General features: G+C 42.2%; 2 protein-coding genes across 4 annotated transcripts; one reads left to right on the top strand and one right to left on the bottom strand.

Moving 5' to 3' along the window:
• Nucleotides 1-902: 902 nt before the first annotated feature.
• On the bottom strand, nt 903-5,544 carry LOC123997653 (actin-binding Rho-activating protein-like). 2 transcript variants are annotated; one of them, XM_046302106.1, is made up of 2 exons: nt 5,327-5,544; nt 903-2,417 (listed from the first exon to the last, which is right to left on the bottom strand). In XM_046302106.1, the coding sequence occupies exon 2, from the start codon at nt 2,351-2,353 to the stop codon at nt 1,862-1,864; it is 492 nt and encodes a 163-aa protein (XP_046158062.1). In that variant the 5' UTR covers nt 2,354-2,417; nt 5,327-5,544; the 3' UTR covers nt 903-1,861. The 2 variants fall into 2 exon arrangements, with proteins under 2 accessions (XP_046158062.1, XP_046158061.1); XM_046302105.1 differs by having other exon boundaries at nt 5,331-5,544.
• A 372-nt stretch (nt 5,545-5,916) lies between these two features.
• LOC123997917 (tRNA (guanine(10)-N2)-methyltransferase homolog) lies at nt 5,917-22,958 on the top strand. Of its 2 annotated transcripts, XM_046302642.1 has the most exons (13): nt 5,917-6,052; nt 6,256-6,321; nt 6,453-6,526; nt 6,682-6,763; nt 6,851-6,943; nt 7,106-7,240; nt 7,536-7,692; nt 7,810-7,890; nt 8,432-8,596; nt 8,790-8,871; nt 9,081-9,215; nt 15,658-15,778; nt 22,426-22,958. In XM_046302642.1, the coding sequence occupies exons 1-13, from the start codon at nt 5,975-5,977 to the stop codon at nt 22,576-22,578; spliced, it is 1,422 nt and encodes a 473-aa protein (XP_046158598.1). In that variant the 5' UTR covers nt 5,917-5,974; the 3' UTR covers nt 22,579-22,958. The 2 variants fall into 2 exon arrangements, with proteins under 2 accessions (XP_046158598.1, XP_046158599.1); XM_046302643.1 differs by lacking the exons at nt 5,917-6,052; nt 6,256-6,321; nt 6,453-6,526; nt 6,682-6,763 and having other exon boundaries at nt 7,047-7,240.
• Nucleotides 22,959-24,586: the final 1,628 nt, after the last annotated feature.

The raw sequence follows: 24,586 nt of genomic DNA, 5'->3' as shown, positions 1-24,586 counted from the left end.
AGTTTGATTTCACAGAAGTGTGATTGACTTGGAGTTACATTGTGTTGTTTAAGTGTTCCCTTAATATTTTTGATCAGTGTACGTGTGGGCATAGGCTCCAGTATTAATGTACAGAACGATTAGTAAGACATTCTTAAGTGAGCATGACCAGGAGACCTGAGAATGGTAAGTGAATGGGATGTATTGGGACTGGGAAACATACTGTAAGTGTCATTGCAGGAGACCTTCGATAAAGATGAGTAATGCATGTGCATTGTGCCACTCGCTGGCATCCCAAATGGCCTTTTCCCATCTGGGCTCAGAAGTAGTTCAATGAATAGTGTGCCATTCGCCATGCAGTCACTGTCAACAGGATCTTGTATTATGAGGTAAAATAACTGAAAGCAGAGAAACATAATGAGAAGTATGAGCTTTTTTAAATTCTTATTTACAATGACGGTCTAGGAACAGTGGGTTAATTGCATTGTTCAGGGGCAGAACGACAGATTTTTACCTTGTCAGCTCGGGGATTCGATCTAGCAACCGTTCGGTTATGTAATGTATGTTTAGTTGTATGCTGCTGCATGAAATTGAGAGCGTCATTTGTATTTATTGGTTGACGTGTCGCTGTAAAAAAATCTCAACATGTATTGATGTAAATGGTTGTTCATGGTTAGGTTAAATAAATGATGCATTGCTGCCTCCACTAGGGTATTAGATTTCCTTCCTGGTCTCTCATTAATGGGAAACATCATTCAGGAACACTTCATGTAAAGTATGCAGTTATAAGGCTTTATGACTTGATATAAATATTTATGACCCTTTTCTAATGCCTTATAAAAAGTATAAAGTGTTACCTATCATTTTAATGCAATTTATCACGAATTAACAGTCATTTTTGGTGATCTGTTGGAAGACTTTATTGAAAAACATCAGTGCTTTCCTTTGTAAACATGAACACGTGTGTGTGTGTGTGTGTGTGTGTGTGTGTGTGTGTGTGTGTGTGTGTGTGTGTGTGTGTGTGTGTGTGTGTGTGTGTGTGTGTGTGTGTGTGTGTGTGTGTGTGTGTGTGTGTGTGTGTGTGTGTGTGTGTGTGTGTGTGTGTGTGTGTGTGGAATAAAGTATATTAGTTGGTGACAAAATAATTATTTTTCAAATGAGTAAAGTGTTAGAGTATATTTCATCATATTGTGTTATGAGTGCAAGTAGCTGCAAAAGCATTCCTCAAACAACCCTTGTTAAATTAAACAATGTGAATTTAGTACAGTGTGAATTCCACAAATTCCAGTGGCCCAAAAAGTGTTGTAATGTAAATGTAAATAAAATGGTGGTACATTTTGCTACATTGCCAACCATGTATGCAGTTTCATAGCCTCCTTCCAGCATTTCTAACATTAGCCTACAGTGCCAGTGTGTTGTATTTGTGCCCTAAAAAGTACACCTTTCCTCTGTGTCTAATTACAAAGGTTGCTAAGGAACATTGTAAATGCTATGTAGGTTACAGTGTAGCGGTGTAACTGGGAATGCAATGCAAGGTCCATTCAGGCCAATAGGCTCAGGTTCATCCTACAGCACCATATTGTATATCACTGCTGCCACAGGTTGGTTCTCTTGGGGCCTGTCCAGAAACAACTACCCCTACTAGGTGCAGGTGTAAATATGAAAGAATTCATAGGTGTTGTAGCTGCAACTTGCTACCTAGCTGCACCTTGCTACCTAATGTAATTTATCATATTGCTTAGACCTAGCGAATTCTTTCACAACTACTGTACATGAGTGCCTAAGGGCTAGGGGATGTTTCTGGACAGGGCCTTGGTTACCGCCTTGTCCGTCAGCTGCATCAACCTGGTCACTGAAGCAGCATAGAGACGACCCTGTCATCTCATCCTGGTGACTGTAGCAGTGTGATGAGGACCCGGTCATCCTGCCCCTGCCACAACATCTCCCCTTCAAAGCTGACCAGGCCTTGTTTTCTGGCCCTCAGCAGGATCCCTACCACCTTGTTGGAGATGTTCACATAGTGCTCAAACAGCTTCCCAAACTCTACCATCACCACAGGTCTCTCCTCGCTGCCTCCGTCCCCACAGCTTTCCCCGATGTCCCTGATCACCTGGCAGAGCTCCTCCACCTCCCGGCTAATGTGGATGTGGGCGTCCTGGCCCCTCTGCTCTGTCAAGGAGCCCTCCAGGGGCCTCCCGTAGCCATCCTGGTCCCTTTGGAGCCTCTGCTGCTGGGCAGTCACATTCACCATAGCCTCCCGGTCGTTACTGAAGGGGTTGTGTTTCTGGTACTCCTGGTGCTCGTTGGACCATCTCTGCCAGTTGTCCTTTAACCCTTTCACTGACGTCACACACACTGTCCCGTTGTTCTCCATGGTGGTGTCTCAGATGTCTTGTACATATTAAGTGATCCGTCCACTTTTAGGCATAGTTCATTTTCTGTGGGTGTAATAAAAGATTTAATGAACAACTGTTGAGAGCACAATTACATGTCTGTGTATGGTAGCTTATGCCTATTTCTAATTCACGGAGACAAAGTACTCATCACAAATAGCCTATTTAAACACTTAATTACACCCTGAATAAAGTTATGATAACTTTATTATAACTAATATAGTTTATAATAACAGGTCATCATCTTACTAATGCTCTGATGAAGGTGAGAGTTATTCCAGATCAGAGGTATCATACCCATAGGAGGCACATGGGCACGTGCCCCCTCAGATTTGTCCCGTAAAAAAATAATATATATATATACAGTACCAGTCAAAGGTTTGGATACACCTACTCATTTCACAGGTTTTCCTTACTTTAAAATGTTATTCTACATTGTAGAATAATAGATAAAAGACATCAAAGCTATGAAATAACACATGGAATGTAGTAACCCCAAAAAGTGTTAAACAAATCAAAATATATGTTATATTTGAGATTCTTCAAAGTAGCCACACTTTGCCTTGATGACAGCTTTGCACACACACTTCTCTCAACCAGCTTCATGAGGTCACCTGGAATGCATTTAAATTAAAAGTTAATTTGTGGAATATCTTTCCTTCTTAATGTGTTTGAGCCAATCAGATGTGTTGTGACAAGGTAGGGGTGGTATACAGAAGATAGCCATATTTGGTAAAAGACCAAGTCCATATTATGGTAAGAACAGATCAAATAAGCAAAGAGAAACAACAATCATTACTTTAAGACATGAAGGTCAGTCAACCCAGAACATTAGATAGATTCTTCAAATGCAGTCGTAAAAACCATCAAGAGCTATAATGAAACTGGCTCTCATGAAGATCGCCACAGGAAAGGAAGACCCAGAGTTACCTCTGCCGCAGAGGATAAATTCATTAGAGTTACCAGCCTCAGAAATTACAGCCTAAATAAATACTTCACTAAGTTCAAGAAACAGACACATCTCAACATTAACTGTTCAGAGGAGACTGTGTGAATAAGGCCTTCATGTTCGAATTGCTGCAAAGAAACCACTACTAAAGGATACCAATTTGAAGAAGATACTTGCTTGGGCCAGGAAATACGAGCAATGGACATTAGACTGGTGGAAATCTGTCCTTTGGTCTGATGAGTCCAAATGAGAGATTTTTGGTTCCAACTGCTGTGTCTGTGAGACGCAGAGTGCGGTTCCCACTGTCAAGCATGGAGGAGGAGGTGTGATGGTGGTTTGTCTGTGATTTATTTAGAATTCAAGTCACACTTAACCAGCATGGCTACCACAGCATTCTGCAAGGATACACCATTCCATCAGGTTTGCGCTTAGTGGGACTATCATTTGTTTTTCAGCAGGACAATGACCCAACATACACTCCAGCCTGTGTAAGGGCTATTTGACCAAGAAGCAGAGTGATGGAATGCTGCATCAGATGACCTGGCCTACACAATCACCCAACCTCAACCCAATTGAGATGGTTTGGGATGAGTTGGACAGCAGAGTGACGGAAAAGCAGCCAACAAGTGCTCAGCATATGTGGGAACTCCTTCAAGACTGTTGGAAAAGCATTACAGGTGAAGTTGGTTGAGAGAATGCCAAGAGTGTGCAGAGCTGTCATCAAGGCAAGAAACTCAAATATAAAATATATTTGGATTTGTTTAACCCTTTTTTGGTTACTACATGATTCCATATGTGTTATTGCGGGATCGTCTGAGACCAGCCACCCAGACAGCTGATGAAACTGTTTTCACAACTGATGGATTTCTGCACAAACTGTCAGAAACCGTCTCAGGGAAGCTCATCTGGGTTCTCGTCATCCTCACCAGGGTCTTGACTTGACTGCAGTTCGGCGTCGTAACCGACTTCAGTGGGCAAATGCTCACCTTCGATGGTCACTGGAGAAGTGTGCTCTTCATAGATGAATCCCGGTTTCAACTGTACATTTCAGATGGCAGACAGCGTGTATGGTATTGTGGGGGCGAGGAGGTGGCTGATGTCAACATTTTGAACAGAGTACCTTATGGTGGCGGTAGGGTTATGGTATGGGCAGGCATAAGCTATGGACAACAAACACAATTGCATTTTATTGATGGCAATTTGAATGCAGAGATAACGTGACGAGATCCTGAGGCCCATTGTGCCATTCATCCACCGCCATCACATCATGTTTCAGCATGATAATGCACAGCTCTATGACGCAAGGATCTGTACATAATTTCTGCAAGCTGAAAATGGCCCAGTTCTTCCATGGCCTGCATACTCACCAGACATATCACCACTGAGCATGTTTGGGATGCTCTGTATTGATGTGTACGACAGCGTGTTCTAGTTCCCGCTAATATCCAGCAACTTCACACAGCCATTGAAGAGGAGTGGGACAACATTCCACAGGCCACAATCAACAGCCTGATCAACTCTGTGCGAAGGAGATGTGTTGCGCTGCATGAGGCAAATGGTGGTCACACCAGATACTGACTGGTTTTCTGAATAAGAATCACATTCCTTTGAATCTTTTACCTAGATTTTAGTAGACCTGCAGATATATATATTTAGTTTCTTTAAAAAACAAAACACCAGTCAGGAGGATACAGAGAGCTCTGGAGGTATGCTTAGATATACAGTAAAATAAACATATATTTTTTTTACATAGAATTAAGCATAATGATTGTGGCTCCAGATTGCAGGAAAAAGCTGCTAAATTCGCCAACTTCTGGAAGGGGACCACCCACTGCCATCCTCACATACTTTGTGCCCCCTCAAATGTTTAGGGTACATGATACCCTGTTCCAGATTGAGTTATAAATGAAAAACAATTAATTCATCTCCCACAAATTAATTTCACATTACAAGAAATATAGGAATGCAAAGTGAAGCACACATCTGTAAACTGAAAGTGACATACATACGGTAAGGTGACAAGTGTCACTGCTACAATGTCAAAGTCGATGTATTGATTATTCCGAGATTTTCTTCTTCTGTCCGTGTCGACCCGTTATGAATAGCTGACATTGGTCCTGATATTTGATTTTTGGTACCTTAACACTTCTTGTCACGACACTGACGTAGCCTGAGGAACGTGTGTCTGTTAGCAACATTGTATCCATGCTATGGAACTTTACATTGGAACAGTGAAAAACACTGATAGGCATCCAAAGTAGCCAATGACAATGTGGTGATGATGCAGGCGGCTAAATTTTGATCCAATCGTTGAGGAGGTGTCACGTACCCTGTCAGTGAGCGGTGTTCTGAATTAAAGCGGTTACCCCTGGGATATGTTTAGATGGTGGATCATTAGCTCCATCTACAGTAAAATGATGCACCCTCATTTATGAAGCAGTTATGTGGCAGCTATACAGAATAATAAGCACACAATGATTTAGACGTTAATGACAAAACAAAAACATACACACTTACATTTTGCTTTGACAAAATACATGCATTTAATGCACAATCATTGCTGGTAAAGTGGTATTTATTTTGAAACAGACAGGAACCACTATTCGCGGGGACGCAGTTTTAAGCCGGGTGTATTTTGCGTAAGAACTCGAACATGGCGATCCACTGTAGCAGAATATGCCTGCAGTATTTGATACATCTGGCCCACGACAATGTTGACTTCAGGCTACCGGTATGCATATCAATGTCGTACCTCTCTGTCAAACTGTAAACGTTGTGTTATTTCTTTCTATCTCTAAAGATGGTGGTGTCTCATTACGGAATTTCTCCCATACATTAGCTTGCTACGATAGTAACGTTACTATCTACAAGCTGTGATGTTTGAATTCTTCAGAAATGTTCTGATTTTATTTATTGTCCATCGTAACATTACAGGAGATTAGGTCGTTGCTGTCCCTCAGGGGCAAACCGTTTGATCCAGGTGAAAACTTCAAAGAAACGGTAAAATACGTTAGTGTCTATATGTATTATTAGCCTGATAGCATTACCAGTGAAGGGAGGAGTTGACCATTATCAGCTGTCCATGCATAGGCTTCTCAAATCCTAAAATCTTCTGTAATTCTTCTCCCCAGTCTCCATTCTGGCTCCTGAATGGCTTGTCAGAGGAAGATGTCAACAGCATCATGGCCAGAACTGTTTGTGCAAAGTAAGTGAGACAAATCAACAATGGATTTGCAATGAAAAGAGCTAGAGGGGTACTGCAGCATTGCTCATCAGCCCTCCTCTTCTGAGATGATTCTCAACTTGAATGTCACAGTAAATTGTAATGACCGTTTTTGTGGTTATTTGTTCATCACCTAGGTCTGCATTTGAGCTGTGGGGTCATGGCAGAACGCACAGTGAACTCAGGAACTCACTCTTGAAATATCCAACAGAGAACATGGTTTGTGAGAAATTACATTACATCTAAATAGAGGGCAAACTAATCATGTGGAGTATCTAATGTGTGTAACTTTACTGCTCCCAACAGTCACCCTTTCTACAGAAAGACTCAACATACAAAATCAATGTCTACACTTTCAACAAGACTCTAGAGTTTGAAGATAGAATTAAAAAGATAGATGTGAGTATGATACACTTGACTTGCTCCCAGTAATTTGTATTTAAGATTGATCCCAGAAAAGTCAACTTACTCTACCTTTTTTTACTGCCCTATTGTGTTAAAGGCAGGCACTGATAAGCAGTATGCACCTGGACAAGTTACCCTGTGGTCTTCCTCCCCAAGGCAATGGAATATCTCACCTTCGAGGGAAGGGTCAATCTACGGAACCCTAAACATATCTTCTGTCTGTTGGAGGACTATGGGACTGACCCTAACGACATCCCAGACGAGCCTCTCTACATCTACTTTGGGAGATGGGTGAGTCAGTGTGCTGTGTGCTCCTTCATTTCTGGGGCAGTATACAAATGAGTAATTACTATAACTCATTCATGTTATTTACCACAGTGGTTGTTAAACCTTCTTTGGTTGCCAATCACATTTTGGTCTGCCTGAAGTATTCCCTCTTGTGAAACTTATTATGAGGCCTATGTCCTTATGAGTCTTCCCAAGTCCCCCATGTATAAGCCAGCTACCAGGTTGAGAAGCACTGTTTCATTTAATGATAAAGGTAAGCCTATATTTGATCTTGTCTTATCAACTGTATGTTCCTTAGATTGCAGATGGCCAGCGTGAGTTGATTCGCTCTCACAGTGTGAAGAACAGGCACTTCATAGGTAACACCAGTATGGACGCTGGGTTGTCTTTTATCATGGCCAACCATGCCAGGGTCAAGGCTCACGACCTGGTCTACGACCCCTTCGTTGGGACTGGTAAGAGATAAGTTACTTTTGGTCTTTGAACTGACACTTGCAGAAATACACTGCATTTAGCTGAACCCAAGGCTAGTCTGTGCTTATTGGATATTTTTTTCTCTCTTTCTCTCTCAGGTAGCCTCCTGGTTGCATGCTCTCATTTTGGTGCATATGTCTGTGGAACGGATATTGATTACAACACCATCCATGGGATAGGTAATATCCTAGAAATGGCCTTGTTTATGTTCTCTTATTTTGGAACCCAGAGCTAAATATCTTGTTCTTTGGCAAATGTGTTAATCCATTTATATTATGAACATTATGTTGTTTATGCTCTTTCTATCATCTTTTAAAATAGTTATTTTTTTCTGTGCTCATTTTCACGCTCAAATCCAATTGCATTGTCCTATAGGCCTAACACTTGATACTGGTATCCCCCTGGCCCTAGTTGTAATCATATCACGTATCTCTATTTTTTCCCTTGGCAAAAAAATAAATAAGAAATAGAGCAAACTCTACTGGTCCTTTTACACCTGCTGTGTGTAAAATATTGTGTGCTATAGCTTGGAAAATAAATAAATGTGAATCTCGATGACAATGTTTTCAACATTCCAGCTGTTTTCCTAAAGAGGTTAAACCCGCTTCGTGTTTTGTTTCCTTGCCACAAAACTAACGATTATCGCGATACTGCTATCATCCCGGCCCTAATTACAACCAAGTGCATTGCTGTATAATAGTATTTTGGTTTGTTTTTCAGGAAAAGCGAGTCGTAAGAACCAGAAGTGGAGGGGTCCAGATGAGAACATCAGAGCCAACCTGCGTCAGTACGGCTCAGAGAAGCTGTATGTGGACGTCCTTGTGTCTGACGCCTCCAAGCCTATCTGGAGGGACGGAGTGCTCTTTGATACCATCATCACTGACCGTACGTTCTTATCCTAGAGCTCTGTGTGTTCTCTTCCCATGTAGGGTCCTCCATCCTGTAATGTCTCCTGTACAGCCATGCACGAGTAAAACGTCTTATCCTGTTGAAGTCCACATTCCTTGTGATTTGTTCAGATTTAAATCTGTTCAAATCTCTTATCTTTCATTTTTGTGTGTGTTTGTTTAATTCTCAGCCCCGTATGGGATTCGGGAGTCAACCAGGAGAACAGGCTCTCAGAAGGACAGTGTAAACAGTGTGAAGCCATCTGAAGACTAGTACGTCTTACATTACATTACATTTAAGTCTTCATCTTCCTCTCGAGTCTCAGTGTTGTTTATAGTGCTTTGTATATTTGCTCAGTTTTGAAAAAGACGGCCTGTAAAACTTGCAAGCAAGCAATAGATACACTAGAGAGATATAAAGTCCTCTCAGATTATGTTAAATCAGTGTGTAAACAGTGAGGATGCGTTTATCTTTCATCCAGCGTTGGAGACAGCCATGTCCCCGTTTCCATGGCTTACCACCTGAGTGACATATTCACTGACCTGTTAAACTTCTCAGCTCAACACCTGGTCATCGGAGGGCGGCTAGTCTACTGGCTACCAATCTACAGGCCAGAGTGAGTAATGTTGTGTTTGTTTATTTGTCAGGGACCAATCACAACAACACCAGTATTGCACCAGAGTTATCTACATATAGGTAAATGGTTAATATCCATCTGTGGTCCCTGGATACAGCACTTCCTGTTAAAGCTCTATAGTTTGAATTGGTCAAATATTCACATCTGGTGTTGTTGAATCTACTGTATCGTCATGGTTTTTACATGGGTTTGAGCTCACAGATGTATTGTCTACACAGTCTCCCTCTTCTATGTGTAAACCAAATAGCACTGTCATCAACTGTTGTGATGTCGAATAGATACAAACAGCATTTGATAAGACCTTATTGCACACAGTCAACCTCACCAGTCAGCAGTTTTTCCTGCTGATACATGCTGTTATCTTTTCCCCTTTACCCTGTTAGACCACTAGAGGGCCACAGTCACACTGGGGATTTAGCCTACACCCTGATTAAGTGTTGCTACTGTACTAGATCTGTTTAACAAAGCATTCTAGTTTAGATGAGGGCTTTTCTCTCTGCACCTTTTCCCCTCATAAGCATCATAAGCATCTCTGTCAGGACCAGGTGTTTATTCCCATCAGTACATCTCATTCTCTGTCCCAGGCCTGGGGTTAGTGGTGTTCTGGTCAGTGTGCAGGTGTCCTGAGGTATATTGGGTGTATTGTTCCATACAGCTGGTTTACTGTGTGGACCACAGACAGGATACAGGCCCCTGGGACTTCTGGTCACTGATTACAGGGCAGGGTCTGAGTATCAGGAAGATGAGACCAGACCATACACCACAGCCCTGTGATGTTTCAATTACACCTCCTGCTCACCTCCAGCAGTTCCCCCTGACTGTCTGTGACACACACACTGGAGTTCCCCACACTGACTGGCTGAGACAGGGAAAGGAGAGAGGGCTACAGCCTTTAGCACTGGTGGTTGAGAGAGAGTCTGTGCAACTGTGTGCCTCAGTCTGACTGACTGTGCCTGTGCTCTGCTCTTCTCCTCACTCTGGGTGTGTAACTACTTAGCAGTTCCTGACCCTGTCTCATTCAGTGCAGAGTGCCAAAATAAACCCATGAGGCCAGACATGCTGACACCGACCAAACACAGCCTGTCTCCAGGTCCTGATCTGTGGGCTCCACACTGGGGTTTGGGAGGCTGTCGGGGGGTTATTGGGTTTCTGTCACCCTGCTATGGTGACGGGAAGGAGGGAGAAAGGCCGGGTTGCACCCAGGCTGGGTTGGGCTGGAGGTCCTCACAGTATCAGTCAGGAGTCATGACCTCCAGAATGTCAGGACTGGGTCAGAACAAAAATACCCCTGTGTTGGGCCTGCTCTGACCCTTTCACTCATCTCCACATTTACTGAGCAAAGAAGAAGGTGGGTCTTAGAGAAAGAAAATATATGGAGAGAAAAGGGAAAGACTGCCACTGTGTAACCAGAGAGGTTATGAACGAGACTTGGGGGATGCTAATAAGACAAGGCATGTGGGTTTTTGGTAGAGGTGGGAATTCAGTTGAGAGAAAATGTTATTGCACAAAGTTGGTTAGTAACACTGTTGAAACATTAATAGTAGATGTCTTAGCTGGTTAGATTTAGGTGGTCCTAAGTCTGTTCTGAGAGAGCGCAATATACTACACCACTAGATGTCACCATTCACCAATGACTGTTACTGCGGTGGACCTTTGAGATAGAACAGGGTGACTAAATGGTCAAAGGGGACAGGACTGTGGAGCAACATGCTTGTTTGTAAACACTGGAGTCACCAAGGGGGGTTGCAGTGCAGCTGCTGTAGGAAAAAACAATTTGCTGTGTTGTGTTACTGTTGTTTTGGGCTGGGGTCGGACCAGACGCAGGCCAATACGAGGTCCCTTAACACTGGTCACAGGCCTAGGCAATGAGGTCCCCCAAGCCGGCCAATTAAAACATTTCTGCCGTCGTCATGAGGAGCACCGCCTTGCCCTGTGCCTCAGTTGCCTTTCAGTGTTTCAATTAACTCTGTGGCTTCTCAAGCTCATTAGTCTTTCTCTTGCGTGCTCCCCCCCCCTGTGATGCTGTGTTTAAATTTGAACTAGTTCAAGACTTTTCCAGCCGCGGTGTGGTCTGTTGCCATTTCCTCTCTGCTGCAGTGCCTTGGCAGGATCCAGACCCATTATCTCAGAGGCTAAAGCATAGAGATAAAGATGAGTCCTCTATATCTGTGCTATTATAGCGTCTGTGACAGCATGAGCAGCGCCATTGAGGCTACAACCCATAGGAATCCTCACCGAGTTGACTACTTTAAAATGGCTCTTGCGTGGTTGAAGCCCTCAATGGTGCTGCCAATGCTAAGATGGCCTTTTGGTCACTAGATGTGTCTATCATTCTCTATGGGTTAAAGTCATAAGCCAGACGGCGCTAATGAAGCAGAGTGCAAAGCTAACAGGAAGCTCATGGGGTTTGAACTCCCATGGTTGGTTTAAGGGGTTATCGACTTCCTGTTGTCTACAACACTCCTGCTGCTGCCTTACTGAGAGACAGAGACACCGGCATTAAGCACAAGGATATCTGACCTACAGTATACCATCAGGGCTCTACAGTGCGACCATTTTAATCGCATATGCGCCGAAATATTTTGCTGTGGACCTGACATTTTTTTATTTGGAGCACCATAGCACCAAAAAATTTAAAGATAATTGTTGCAAGGATTACTTCACTGTGCGGCAGCCCCTGAGTGGCATGGAGAATACACTGAGTGCAGATTCATTGCCATCACCCTTGCACTATTGCTACAAAGAAAACGGCTTGCTACATCAAATCTATTTCATTGTGCTCCTAAATTTCTTTGTGTGCTCCTACATTTTTCAACTTAGGCGCAAACATGCTCCTTAGAGCCTTGACCAGGAAATAAAGGCTATTGGGCTTAAATGGTCTCTAACTTGACCCCCCCAGTCTGCATATCACATGAGGTTGGTGGCACGTGGTAATGGCTGGAGCGGAATTATTTGAATCGTATCAAACACGCAGTTTATATTGACTCTGTGCTTGGTGACCCCCTGTGTATAACCTCGCTATTGTTAGTTTACTGCTGCTCTTTAATTATTTGCTACATTTATTTCTTATTTTTGGGGGGAGATAAAAAAAAACTGTATTGTTGGTTAAGGGTTTGTAAGTAAACATTTCACTGTAAGGTCTATATACCTGTTGTATTCGGCACATGTGACAAATACATTTTGATTTGATGTATTTGATGCCATTCCATTCACTCTGTTCCAGACATTATTATGAGCCGTTCTCCCCTCAGCAGCCTCCTGTGCTGCTTACTTAGCATCTGCACAGAGGTTTCAAGTCTATATTTGTCTGAGGATGGAAAAAGCTGAATTGAAAGGCCCCATCCATCTTTAAATGAAACAGCCAATGTGGAAGGTCCAGCTACCCAGTAATAAGAGGTGATTGGCAGGTAGAATTAACACCCGTTTTGGTCGCGGTGCTCACTGAAGCACGCGCGCACACACTCACCACAACACATTAGAGGCCTGTATTCCATAGTGGCCATAGCAACCCAGGAGACAAACAGTAAGGTGAAAATATGGCCCAGTGTGGTGCTGGTAGGAGAAAGTGCTACGTATGCAAACAAACACTCTCGTAATCTACATGTATTCATAATAATGGCTACACTGCAGTCATCCATTTAGTTAGTTGCTTACTGTTAGAATTACAGCTCCTGATCCTAATCTCTCAGAAGCAGCTATTCTCTAAACACTAGTGAGAATCTCACAATATCAGGAACCACCTGTGTCCTTGGTTCTGCCGTTTGATGTCAATACTATTCATAATAATAATCATGTGATTAATAGATGTGCCTATAAAATACAGGCCTCTCGTGTGTGTGTGTGTGTGTGTGTGTCAGCACTGACCAAAGCGAGACATTGTGGACATTTTAGAGATTTGTCACTCCACTCCGTCCTATAAATTGAACAGAGTCATAATTCTGATCAGATGGGCTTCACTTACTTCCTTCACCCTGTCTAGTGCATAGAAATGAACTAAACAAAACATTTGCTGTGTTACGTTCTAGCACCCATAAAGGGTTAACTAAGGTATAGTGCAATGTGTTAGTCTACCACCCATAAAGGGTTAACTAAGGTATAGTGCAATGTGTTAGTCTACCACCCATAAAGGGTTAACTAAGGTATAGTGCAATGTGTTAGTCTACCACCCATAAAGGGTTAACTAAGGTATAGTGCAATGTGTTAGTCTACCACCCATAAAGGGTTAACTAAGGTATAGTGCAATGTGTTAGTCTACCACCCATAAAGGGTTAACTAAGGTATAGTGCAATGTGTTAGTCTACCACCCATAAAGGGTTAACTAAGATATAGTGCAATGTGTTAGTCTACCACCCATAAAGGGTTAACTAAGATATAGTGCATTGCCTTAGTACTTATTTATAAAATGAATAAAGTCCCCTTGATATGGAGTTTCCTCTGGTTCTCATAAACTTGTTTTGCATTTTCATTCCCGCACCACTCACACCCAGCAGCATCCACTCGTCACACACAAAATAAGAATTCACTTCAATAAAACCTTGCTCTGCTGATTAACATCAGTAAGCTGACCAGACTATCATATCATATGGAGCAGTACGTCCTTACTTTACTGAGGCTTCGCTTCCAGTTGCTTTCTCTGAGCAGGCCCTGATATCCTGATGTCAGGGGCATATCTTATCTTTAACCCAAACACCAGATGTGCTCTGGAAGGAGATGCTACAAGCAATTTAGGTCAGAGACATTGGGCTGTGCTGTTTTAATGAGTTTTTTTTAAAGCTACTTTTGTTGCCTGCTTGAGTGATTTGATATGTCAGGGAGTTCCATGCTATCATCGCTACATACAGTATATTACTGTGTTGTCTTGAATTCCTTTTGGCTTTAGGGACTATGACGAGACCTTTTTATTTGCATACCTTGTGAAATATGAATGTCTGTAGGACTTGTTTGGTCAGTTGTGTGGTTAAGAATGCTGAGCTTCTCCTTATCAAAGACAGGCCTCTCCCCATCTTGACAACAATTGAATTAATATGCCTTGACAATGTCTATATGGCCTACAGTATACCATGCAATAAAAGGCAGGTGGGCTAGTCTAATGCACCTCCGCCTATAGGGCTTAAATAGCCTCTAACCTGACCCACAATCTGCCTGCCTATGGGACACAGAGATTTCAACACTGTATTTGTCTGCGAAGATGGAAAAAGCTGTATTGAAAGGCCCCACCCATCTTTAAATGAAATTGCCCATGTGGAAGGACCAGCTACCCAGTAATAAGATGTGATTGGTAGGTAGAATGAATGCCTCGCTTTGGTCACGGTGCTGACAAACACACACACACACACACTAGAGGCCTGTAATCTACAGGCACTTGCATTCAGTAGCATCTATTAATCGCATTATTATTATTATTATTATGAATACTATTGACCTCAAGTGGGAGAACCAGGGACAAAAGGTGGTTCCTAATTTTGTGAGATTCTCGCAAGTGTTTACGGAACAACTGGTTCTGAGAGGTTAGGATGAGGAGCTGCATTTGTAGCAGTAAGCAACTCAATAAAAATGGATGACTATAGTGGAGCCATTTGAATATGTTGCATGGATTACTAAGGCAAAAGAATATGAAAGTGTGTATCCTTATTTTTAATTGATGTAGTTCTGTACCTGTCGATTTAATGTTATGTATTATGTCAATTTATGTAGTTCTGTCCTTCAGCTGTAATGGTCTATTAATATCATGTTTCATGGACCCCATGAAGAGTAGCAACAGCTTTGACCCTAGCTAATGGGGATCCTAATAAATACAGTACCTTGCCCTGGACAGCTTTAGTTGTGGTGCTTTGCCGACATGCGCGCGAACACACACACACACACACACACACACACACACACACACACACACACACACACACACACACACACACACACACACACACACACACACACACACACACACACACACACACACACACACACACAGCGCTCCTGACAAGAATATGTTTTCCCGATATCTTAAATCTAATCTAGTTCACCTTTTTCACCATGGCTTTTGTCCACTTCAGTCAGATCATGACATTGTCAGTAAAGGCCTGGAGCTGAGAGAGAACAGGCCTAGAGTTGGGATTGGGAAAGAGTATAGAGAGAGTGAGCGAGAGGGAGTAAGGAGAGAGTTGATCTGGGTTGAGTTTAACGGAGAGAGAGCTGACCTGGCCTGGATGTAGTGTCATTTTGAGGGGATTACATGGAGGCTAAGGCTGGTCTACTCTGCAGGTGAGTGTATGGTGTGACGCAGATATTGTGGTTTGGAGGATAATTTGGACCCATCAACCTTTTAGATGTATTAGTTCATGCTTTACAGTACAGGACCAGCTGTTTGTGAATGTCCTCAACCATAATGATTCACCAGTAGAGTGTGTGTGTGTGTTTGTAGGTACTGTGAAGAGATGGTGCCCCTGAATGCCTGTCTCAGACTGGTCAGTAACTGTGAACAGACCCTTTCCAGCCACACCTCCAGACGTCTCATCACCATGGAGAAGATCAAGGAACCAGAGGTGGGTGTCTGTCGGTCCTTCCATATGTATGTGTCCGTCCGTCTGTCTGGTGTGTGTGCATATATGCTTTTGTACTTGTCTACCCTGTGTGTGACTGCTGTTACGAGCGGGTGTATGCGTTTGAGTGGAACATCACTCATTTTGAAAAGGTAGATGGATCCCTTTGTGAATATGATTGCAACACTATATAATTGTAGGTTTTCATGTTGCTGTGGTGTGCTTACTATGAATTACATGCATGTATCTACAAAGTAAAGTATCCGTGCGTGCCACTGAATATGTTTGTGCCGTGTTTGTATGTACAAGCATGCACATATGTGTACTATGAGTGTTGTCGGTCTGTGTTCTTTAAACATACACACGCGCAATACAACACAGTTAAAGGGGATGTCGATGGTGCTTCCCTCGAGGTCTGCCATAAACCTCAGCATCTGGCTATGATTGGCTTTTTTATATACATCACATAAATTACTTAATCACACATTTTATGGAAAATAATCCATCTTTGGATTTGACAACCTCTTCACTTCAAAACACAATTGTTCCCATAAAGGCAAGCCCTGTCTGAATCACCGCATACACACACACACACACACACACACACACACACACACACACACACACACACACACACACACACACACACACACACACACACACACACACACACACACACACACACACACACACACACAGGCATCTGTCTCTGACTCTGACTCCCAGTGCCCCAAACCTGGAACATATATCTCATAGCATGCTACTATATATAGATAAATAGTTCCTTCAGAAAGTATTCATACCCCTCGACTTATTCCACATTTTGTTGTGTTACAGCCTGAATTCAAAATGGATTAAATCAATTTTTTTTTTCCCTCAATCGTCTACAGAAATATCAAATTTACATACAGTCCCAGTCAACGTTTGAACACAGCTACTCATTCTAGGGTTTTTCTTTATTTTTACTATTTTCTACATTGTAGAATAATAGTGAAGACATCAACACTATGAATTAACACATATGGAATCAAAAACGTGTTAAATAAATCAATGTATTTTATTTTTTGAGATTCTTCAAAGTAGACACCTTTTGCCTTGATGACAGTTTTGCACACTCTTGGCATTCTCTCAACCAGCTTCATGAGGTAGTAACCTGGAATGCATTTCAATTAACAGGTGTGCCTTGTTAAAAGTTAATTTGTGGAATTTCTTTCCTTAATGTGTTTGAGCCAATCAGTTGTGTTGTGACAAGGTAGGGTGTTATACAGAAGATGGCCCTATTTGGTAAAAGACCAAGTCCATATTATTGCAAGAACAGCTCAAAGAGAAATGAGAGTCCATCATTACTTTAAGACATGAAGGTCAGTCAACCCGGAACATTTGAAGAAATTTGAAAGTTTCTTCAAGTGCAGTCGCAAAACCCATCAAACTCTATGATGAAACTGGTGAGGACCGCCACAGGAAAGGAAGACCCAGAATTACCTCTGCTGCAGAGGATAAGTTCATTAGTTACCAGCCTCAGAAATGGCAGCTCAAATAAATGCTTCACTGGTTTCAAGTAACAGACACATCTTAACATCAACTGTTCAGAAACTGTGTGAATCAGGCATTCATGGTCGAATTGCTGCAAAGAAACCACTACTAAAGTACACTAACAAGAAGAAGATACTTGCTTGGGCCAAGAAACATGAGCGATGGACATTAGACCGGTGGAAATCTGTCTTGGTCTGGCGAGTCCACATTAGAAATGTTTGGTTCCAACCACTGTGTCTTTGTGAGATGCTGAGTAGGTGAACGGATGATCTCTGCAAGTGTGGTTCCCACCGTGAAGCATGGAGGTATGATGGTTTGGGTGTGCTTTGCTGGTGGCACTGTCAGTGATTTATTTAGAATTCAAGCACACTTAACCAGCATGGCTACCACAGCATTCTGCAGCGATACGCCATCTCATCTGGTTTGGGCTTAGTCCCACTATCATTTGTTTTTCAACAGGACAATGACCCAACACACCTCCAGGCTGTGTAAGGGCTATTTGACCAATAAAGAGAGTGATGGAGAGCTGCATCAGATGACCTTGACTCCACAATCACCCAACTTCAACCCAATCGAGATGGTTTGGGATGAGGTGGACCGAAGAGTGAAGGAAAAGCAGCCAACAAGTGCTCAGCATATGTGGTAACACCTTCAAGACTGTTGGAAAAGGATTCCAGGTGAAGCTGGTTGAGAGAGTGGCAAAATTGTGCAAAGCTGTCAAGGCAAAGGGTGGCTACTTTGAAGAATCTCAAATATAAAATATATTTTGATTTGTTTAACACTTTTTTGCTTAATATTATTATTATTATTCTACAATGTAGAAAATAGTACAAATAAAGAAAAACCCTTGAATGAGTAGGTGTGTTCACCCCTTTGCTAAGACACTCCAAACTGAGCTCAGGTGCATCCAATTTCCTTTGATCATCCTTGATGTCACTATAACTTGATTGGAGTTCACCTGTGGCCAATTCAATTGTTTGGCCATGATTTAGAAAGAAACACCTGTTTTATATAAGGTGACAGTTGACGGTGCATGTCAGAGCAAAAACTATACCATAAAGCCCAAGGAACTGTTCGTAGATCTATATACCTGGGGAAGTATACAACTGTTGAAAGTTTCCAAGAGCACAGTGGTCTCCATCATTGGAAAATTGAATAAATATGTAACTATCCAGACTCTACCTAGAGCTGGCCGTCTGACCAAACTGAGCAACCGGGAAAGAAGGACCTTGGTCAGGGAGGTGATGAAGAACCCGATGACCACTCTGACCGAACTACAGAGTTCCTTGGCTAAGATGGGAGAACATGCCAAAGGTGCTTCTACAAAGTATTGACTCAGGGGTGTGAATACTTATGCAAATTAGATATTTATGTATTTCATTTTTATTACATTTGCTAAATAAAAAAATCAAAACATTGTTATTATGGGGTATTGTGCATATGATGGGTGAGCCAAATCAGGCTGTAACACAACAAAATGTGGAATAAGTCAAGGGGTGTGAGTACTTTCTGAAGGCACTGTATACAGTGGCGTCAAATTATTGACACCCTTGATAAAGATGAGCAATAGTGACTAAAATAAATCATTCAAATACTGAGCCTCTAAAACTACACACTACATGTTTTACTATTACTTTATATTATGCACAAAATAATCTGAAACAACCTAAAGTAACTGCAAATGCATCCAAGTTTGTAGAGTATTTGAACTATTTATTTTATACAGTCATTGTTTTTTTTAAATCAAGGGTGTCGATTTGGGACCCCACTTTCCTGACTGGGCCGTGAACTTGGCCCGTCTCCCCGTTTTCCATATGTTGTGATGTGATCTTAGGCCAAAGTTCAGTCTCAAACTGAAATGACTATTTATCCAATCAGAGGTAAGGATTTGCAAAAGCTGGAGAATGTAGGCTACCATTCATAATGAGATCACGTACACAGTTTAGCAGATGTTATAGCGGGTGCAGAGAAATGGTTATGTTACCAGCTCCTTACAATTCAGTACAATGTCAAGCAAGTACACACATAATTCAAATGTAGCTACATGCTGATCAGGCTGATACAGAGACTCATCCATGCTTTTATTACAGCAGGCTTGACTACTGTAATGCTATTCTGTCGTGTCTACCTAAGAAAGCCATTGGTCAACTGCAAAAGATACAGCACGGGTACTGCCCATGACCAGATGAAGAGCGCACATTACACCGGTTTTAAAGTCTCTGCGCTGGCTGCCTGTGAGTTTTAAAATAAATGCTAAGATTCTTCTATTGGTTCTTAAATCAATGAATGATTGTGCACCCAAAATCATGTCACATACTTTTTAGTTATGTGTCCCTCAGGTCCTCTGGCGCTGGCCTTTTAACTGTCCCAAAGCTTATGACGAAGACTATGCCCCCAGCCTCTGGAATAGCCTACCAGAGAACCTGAGGAGGGCTGAAACTGGACATATTTAAAAGGGATCTTAAAACACACATTTTAAGCTCTGCTTTTCCTTAGTGTGCTTTTTAGTCTTTCAGTTTGTATTGTTATTCCTTTGTTTTCCATCCTCTGATTTTTGGTCATTTATAAAAAATAATACGACTGAAATATTACATTTTAGAAAAGTATTCAGACCCTTTACTCAGTAGTTTGTTTAAGCGCCATTGGCAGCGATTACAGCCTCGAGTCTTCTTGCGTATGATGCTACAAGCATGGCACACCTGTATTTGGGGAGTTTCTCCCATTCTTCTCTGCAGATCCTTTGATCAGGTTTATGTCCGGGGTCTGGCTGGGCCACACGAGGACATTCAGAGAATTCTCCAGAAGCCACTCCTGCATTGTCTTGGCTTTGTGCTTAGGGTCGTTGCCCTGTTGGAAGGTGAACCTTCGCTCCAATCTGAGGTCCTGAGCAGGTTTTCAGCAAGGATCTGTCTGTACTTTGCTCTGTTCATCTGTGTCTCGATCCTGACTTGTTTCCCAGTCCCTGCGGCTGAAAAACATCCCCACAGCATGATGCTGCCACCACCACCATGCTTCACCGTAGAGATAGTGCCAGGTTTCCTCCAGATGTGATGATTGGCATTCAGGCCAAAGAGTTAAATCTTGGTTTCATCAGATCAGAGAATCTTGTTTCTCATGGTCTGAGAGTCCTTTAGGTGGCTTTTGGCAAACTCCAAGCAGGCTGTCATGTGCATTTTACTGAGAAGTGTCTTCCATCTGGTCACTACCATAAATGCCTGATTGGTGGAGTGCTGCAGAGATGGATGTCCTTCTGGAATATTCCCCGATCTTCACAGATAAACTTCAGAGCTCTGTCAGAGTGACCATTGGGTTCTTTGTCAGAGTGACCATTGGGTTCTTTGTCAGAGTGACCATTGGGTTCTTTGTCAGAGTGACCATTGGGTTCTTTGTCACCTCCCTGACCATGGCCCTTCTCACTTGATTGCTCAGTTTGGCCGTGCGGCCAGCTTGAGGAAGAGTCTTTGTGGTTCCAAACTTCTTCCATTTAAGAATGATGGAGGCCACTGTGTTCTTTGGGGACTTTCAATGCTGCAGAAATGTTTTGGTACCCTTCCCCAGATCTGTGCCTCGTCACAATCCTGTTACGGACAATTCCTTCGACCTCATGGCTTGGTTTTTGCTCTGACATGCACTGTCAACTGTGGGACCTTATATAGATGTGTGCCTTTCCAAATCATGTCCAATAAATTGAAGTTAACACAGGTGGACTCTTATCAAGTTGTAGAAACCTCAAGGATGGTCAATGGAAACCAGATGCACCTGAGCTTAATTTCGAGTCTCATAGCAAAGGGTCTGAACACTTATGTGTATAAGGTATTTCTGTAAATTTGCATTTTTAAAACCTGTTTTTGCTTTGCCATTAAGGCTTTACAATGAAGCCAGGTTGTAACAATGTGGAAAAATTCAAGGCGTCTTGAATACTTTCCGAAGGCACTATACGTATACACCGGAACAGTTTACACAAGATGTGCTAAGAATGATATGTACATCAGTAAATATATTAGTGAGCTGTCAATAATCCAGTATTTAAATAAATATGTTGCGTGTGTATAAATAGAGTAACTAAATACAAAGTACAGTAGTATAATTATTAGAATGAGCTATGACAGTAATAGAGGATTTAAATACTCAGTGGGAAATGGGAAGTGTCCAGTGGTTCAATGTCTCTACGACATGGGACAGCAGCACTGGGTGTGTGTGAGAGTTTGCAGTGTCAGTTTGTATGAATTGAACTGCTTCCATTGAGAAGTGATGGTTGTGTTTTTAACTCCTACCACGGAGCACTTTGAAGTTAGTTGCTGTGCTTTCCTATTCTGTGTTGAATGGTTTGGTGTATGGTCGTGTTGGGAAAGGTTCAAATTTGGGACAGGTGTGTGAACTCTAGGCCTATCAAGGACTACCAGGTAGAAAAGAACCTGGAAAACATTGACCCTCTGGTTATTGAATAGCCCTGCTATGTGGCACCTTAGAATGTGTTAGGAGCTTCATATCTGGGATTGCTCTTTAAGCTCTTGGATGTGGTGGCGACTGAGGGTAACCATCTCTAGTTCCAGGACAGGTTGCCTGGCAGTGGTAACCAGGGCCAACAGAGAGAGGTGGCGTTGACGAAATGCAGGCCAGCTGGGGAGTCATCTCTTCTAGCACTCTTCATCCCCGGCACCTCGTTAGTCCTCATTCCTCCCGCTCCATCCAACTGTCCGTCCGCCCCGACACTTTCTTGCCTGCTGGCCTTCCAAACACAGCCTAACAACCTGGCTAAAGCTCCAACCAGGAAAATATGAGGAACATAACACTGCTAACATTTATTATTGTTACACTGAGCTTGTGATGGCAAGGAGAGGAATACAAGGTGAGAATTTTATCCTGTGGTTGTTTGGTTAGTTTAATGGGATACCTGGCAGAGGTCTGATATCATCTGGTTTCTTTCCTCCTTCACCTGTGTTCAAAGGCATTTTTATGACGCTACATTTGTTTACTGAACCGAGGTTGTAGGTGAATTGGTTCCACTTTGTGAAGGCAAACCCTCACACTTTTCTCGCAATTGTAAGAGGTATAATTGTACCAAGAACTTTCTGTCGTTGGTATATGGGGCTGAATTGTCTTTTCTCTCTCTGTAGGAGACAGATGCCCTGGCCCACCTGTCAGACCCTCACTTTAGCCCGTACCAAGGCCACAATGCCTTCAGGGAAAAGTACTTCAGCGGCATCAGCAAGAGGACATTGACAGGAAAGGATGAGACCAACAAGATGGCCGCCAACGGTGGGGAGTGATGTAAGGATCACAGGATGGCCCAATTCCAAATGAACCCCTAAGCCAGTATGCAATTGTGCAGAGGATTTGAAAGGTGCAATCAATATGGTAATAACTCCACCTTGCTGTTTGATAGGCTAGATGGAAGTTTGACCATATTGCATATACAAATCGAATTCTCACAGATCTGCACAAGTGCATTAGCTGAAGGTTCTAGGGCTCCATTTAGGATTGGGCCGATACCTGCCTATGGTTTACAATGGACTCCATGGGGACATAGGGCCCCCTGTTTTAAATCTAATTTTCTATTCAAATATGTTTTTTTATTATTTGATGTTTATTGCCCTTTGTGTAATAATGAATGTGAATTGTGAACGAATAAACACCATTTTAAAATGTATTTATTTATTGGAGGCAGGAGATTTAAGGGCTCTCAATGTTCTATATCTTTCTGTGTTATGTTTTGTTTTATCCCAGCAAGCACATTATCAGATGTGATTCAAGAGGGCCCTAAGTGTCCAGAGAACTGTTAAAGGGCTTTACTTTCAGGCAGCTGTATCCATGTACCAGAGGGCATTTGGATAACAGTTTGACAGTATCCCTGCAAGATTCCAGACGAGACAAGGGACAAACTTGTTCCTCACAAGTCTTTTCTCAAGCTTTTATGTCCAGACATTTAAAGAAACTAACAGTTCCTTATTGTAAAGAGACTCAGAATAACAGTTTCTGAAGTCCCAGCCATGGTTTGTTTGTTGTCTTACCATCACTGGCAGAATCTGGGATATGCTCAATGGTGTGTTCTTTCAGTGAAGGTGTTGTTTATCTAACGTTGGCTCTGAGAAGTGATGCCATCATCTTGGCCACCCTGTACGGTGCAAGCCTGGGGGGGCCGCGGAATACTTTTGTGGAGGGGGCTGAAGGAAATACTTTTGTGGAGGGGGCTGTCTATACAGGATGCCATTTGGGATGCAGCCTGTATCATACCAGTCTACCTTTGACAATATGGCTAGAGTGAGAAGCAACCTAACTGTCTAGTTTCTGACAGAAATTTAGACTGCACCGCTGAATCAGAGAGGAATAACTTTTTAGATGAGGTTAATTTTACCTAGCCGCAGCGATCAGGCTGGTTCCACCTGGCTTAATGTGTTACCTGCTAATTTGTAAAATCTGATTGACCTCTTTCAGTGGGTTAAGCAACCATCATAACATAATACAAAGTTATTACAGTGTTTTTATGGTCATGTAAAGTCCATTTCAAAATGGTGTTTCCCAGGCCTGGAAAAGTCATGGAAATGTATTTAATAATTTGTTAATTTAATTTATTTAGTTATTTAGGCACAGTTTTTACATATTTGATCAATCAAATAAACAAATCTGCATATCAGCCAGGATTGGAATGACAGTTGAGAGTGCCTGTGTTTGTTCAATCAAACCGAATGTGAATCAAAATAATAATTTGCAAACTATAATTTTAGGAAAAAAGATTAGATGTAGCTTTTCTTTTGGATTATTTGGCTTCAAACCTTGTTTTGTAGATACTTCCAGTTGATTTGGGCATCCATCGTATGGGACATTGCAACTGAATAGATGATAGTCAGCAGGGGCGGACTGGGACCAGAAATGACATTTGTAACACATCGGCAATTTATTTCCATAAGGCCCCCAAACCAGCCCGTTTTCTTCCCTCGAGGCCCCCATTATTAGTCAGATAATTTCTAATAAAAAATATGTTAAAAACTAGTTCGGCAGGCCCACTAGGCTAGAAATGGACCAGCCCTTCTGGCAGATGGCTAGTCTGCCACTGCTAGTCAGCCTGCAAAGTAAACACTTCTAAGGTAGCTAAGATAAATAAACTCAGTAAAAAAAAGAAACTTTTTCAGGACCCTGTCTTTCAAAGATAATTTGTAAAAATCCAAATAGCTTCAGAGATCTTCATTGTAAAGGGTTTAAACATGGTTTTCCATGCTTGTTCAATGAACCAAGTACAATTAATGAACATGCACCTGTGGAACGGTCGTTAAGACACTA

The sequence above is a fragment of the Oncorhynchus gorbuscha genome, linkage group LG15 (assembly GCF_021184085.1).
Source record: "Oncorhynchus gorbuscha isolate QuinsamMale2020 ecotype Even-year linkage group LG15, OgorEven_v1.0, whole genome shotgun sequence".
NCBI lineage: Eukaryota > Metazoa > Chordata > Actinopteri > Salmoniformes > Salmonidae > Oncorhynchus > Oncorhynchus gorbuscha.
This window is presented reverse-complemented; position numbering and strand designations above follow the sequence as displayed.

Excerpts from the sequence above, each read along its gene's own strand:
- LOC123997917 (XM_046302642.1), top strand. The coding sequence starts at position 5,975 with ATGGCGATCCACTGTAGCAGAATATGCCTGCAGTATTTGATACATCTG. Across the intron at positions 6,527-6,681 it reads GCCAGAACTGTTTGTGCAAA|GTCTGCATTTGAGCTGTGGG; the intron begins GTAAGTGAGACA and ends TTCATCACCTAG. Across the intron at positions 6,944-7,105 it reads ATAGAATTAAAAAGATAGAT|GCAATGGAATATCTCACCTT; the intron begins GTGAGTATGATA and ends TTCCTCCCCAAG.
- LOC123997653 (XM_046302106.1), bottom strand. The coding sequence starts at position 2,353 with ATGGAGAACAACGGGACAGTGTGTGTGACGTCAGTGAAAGGGTTAAAG.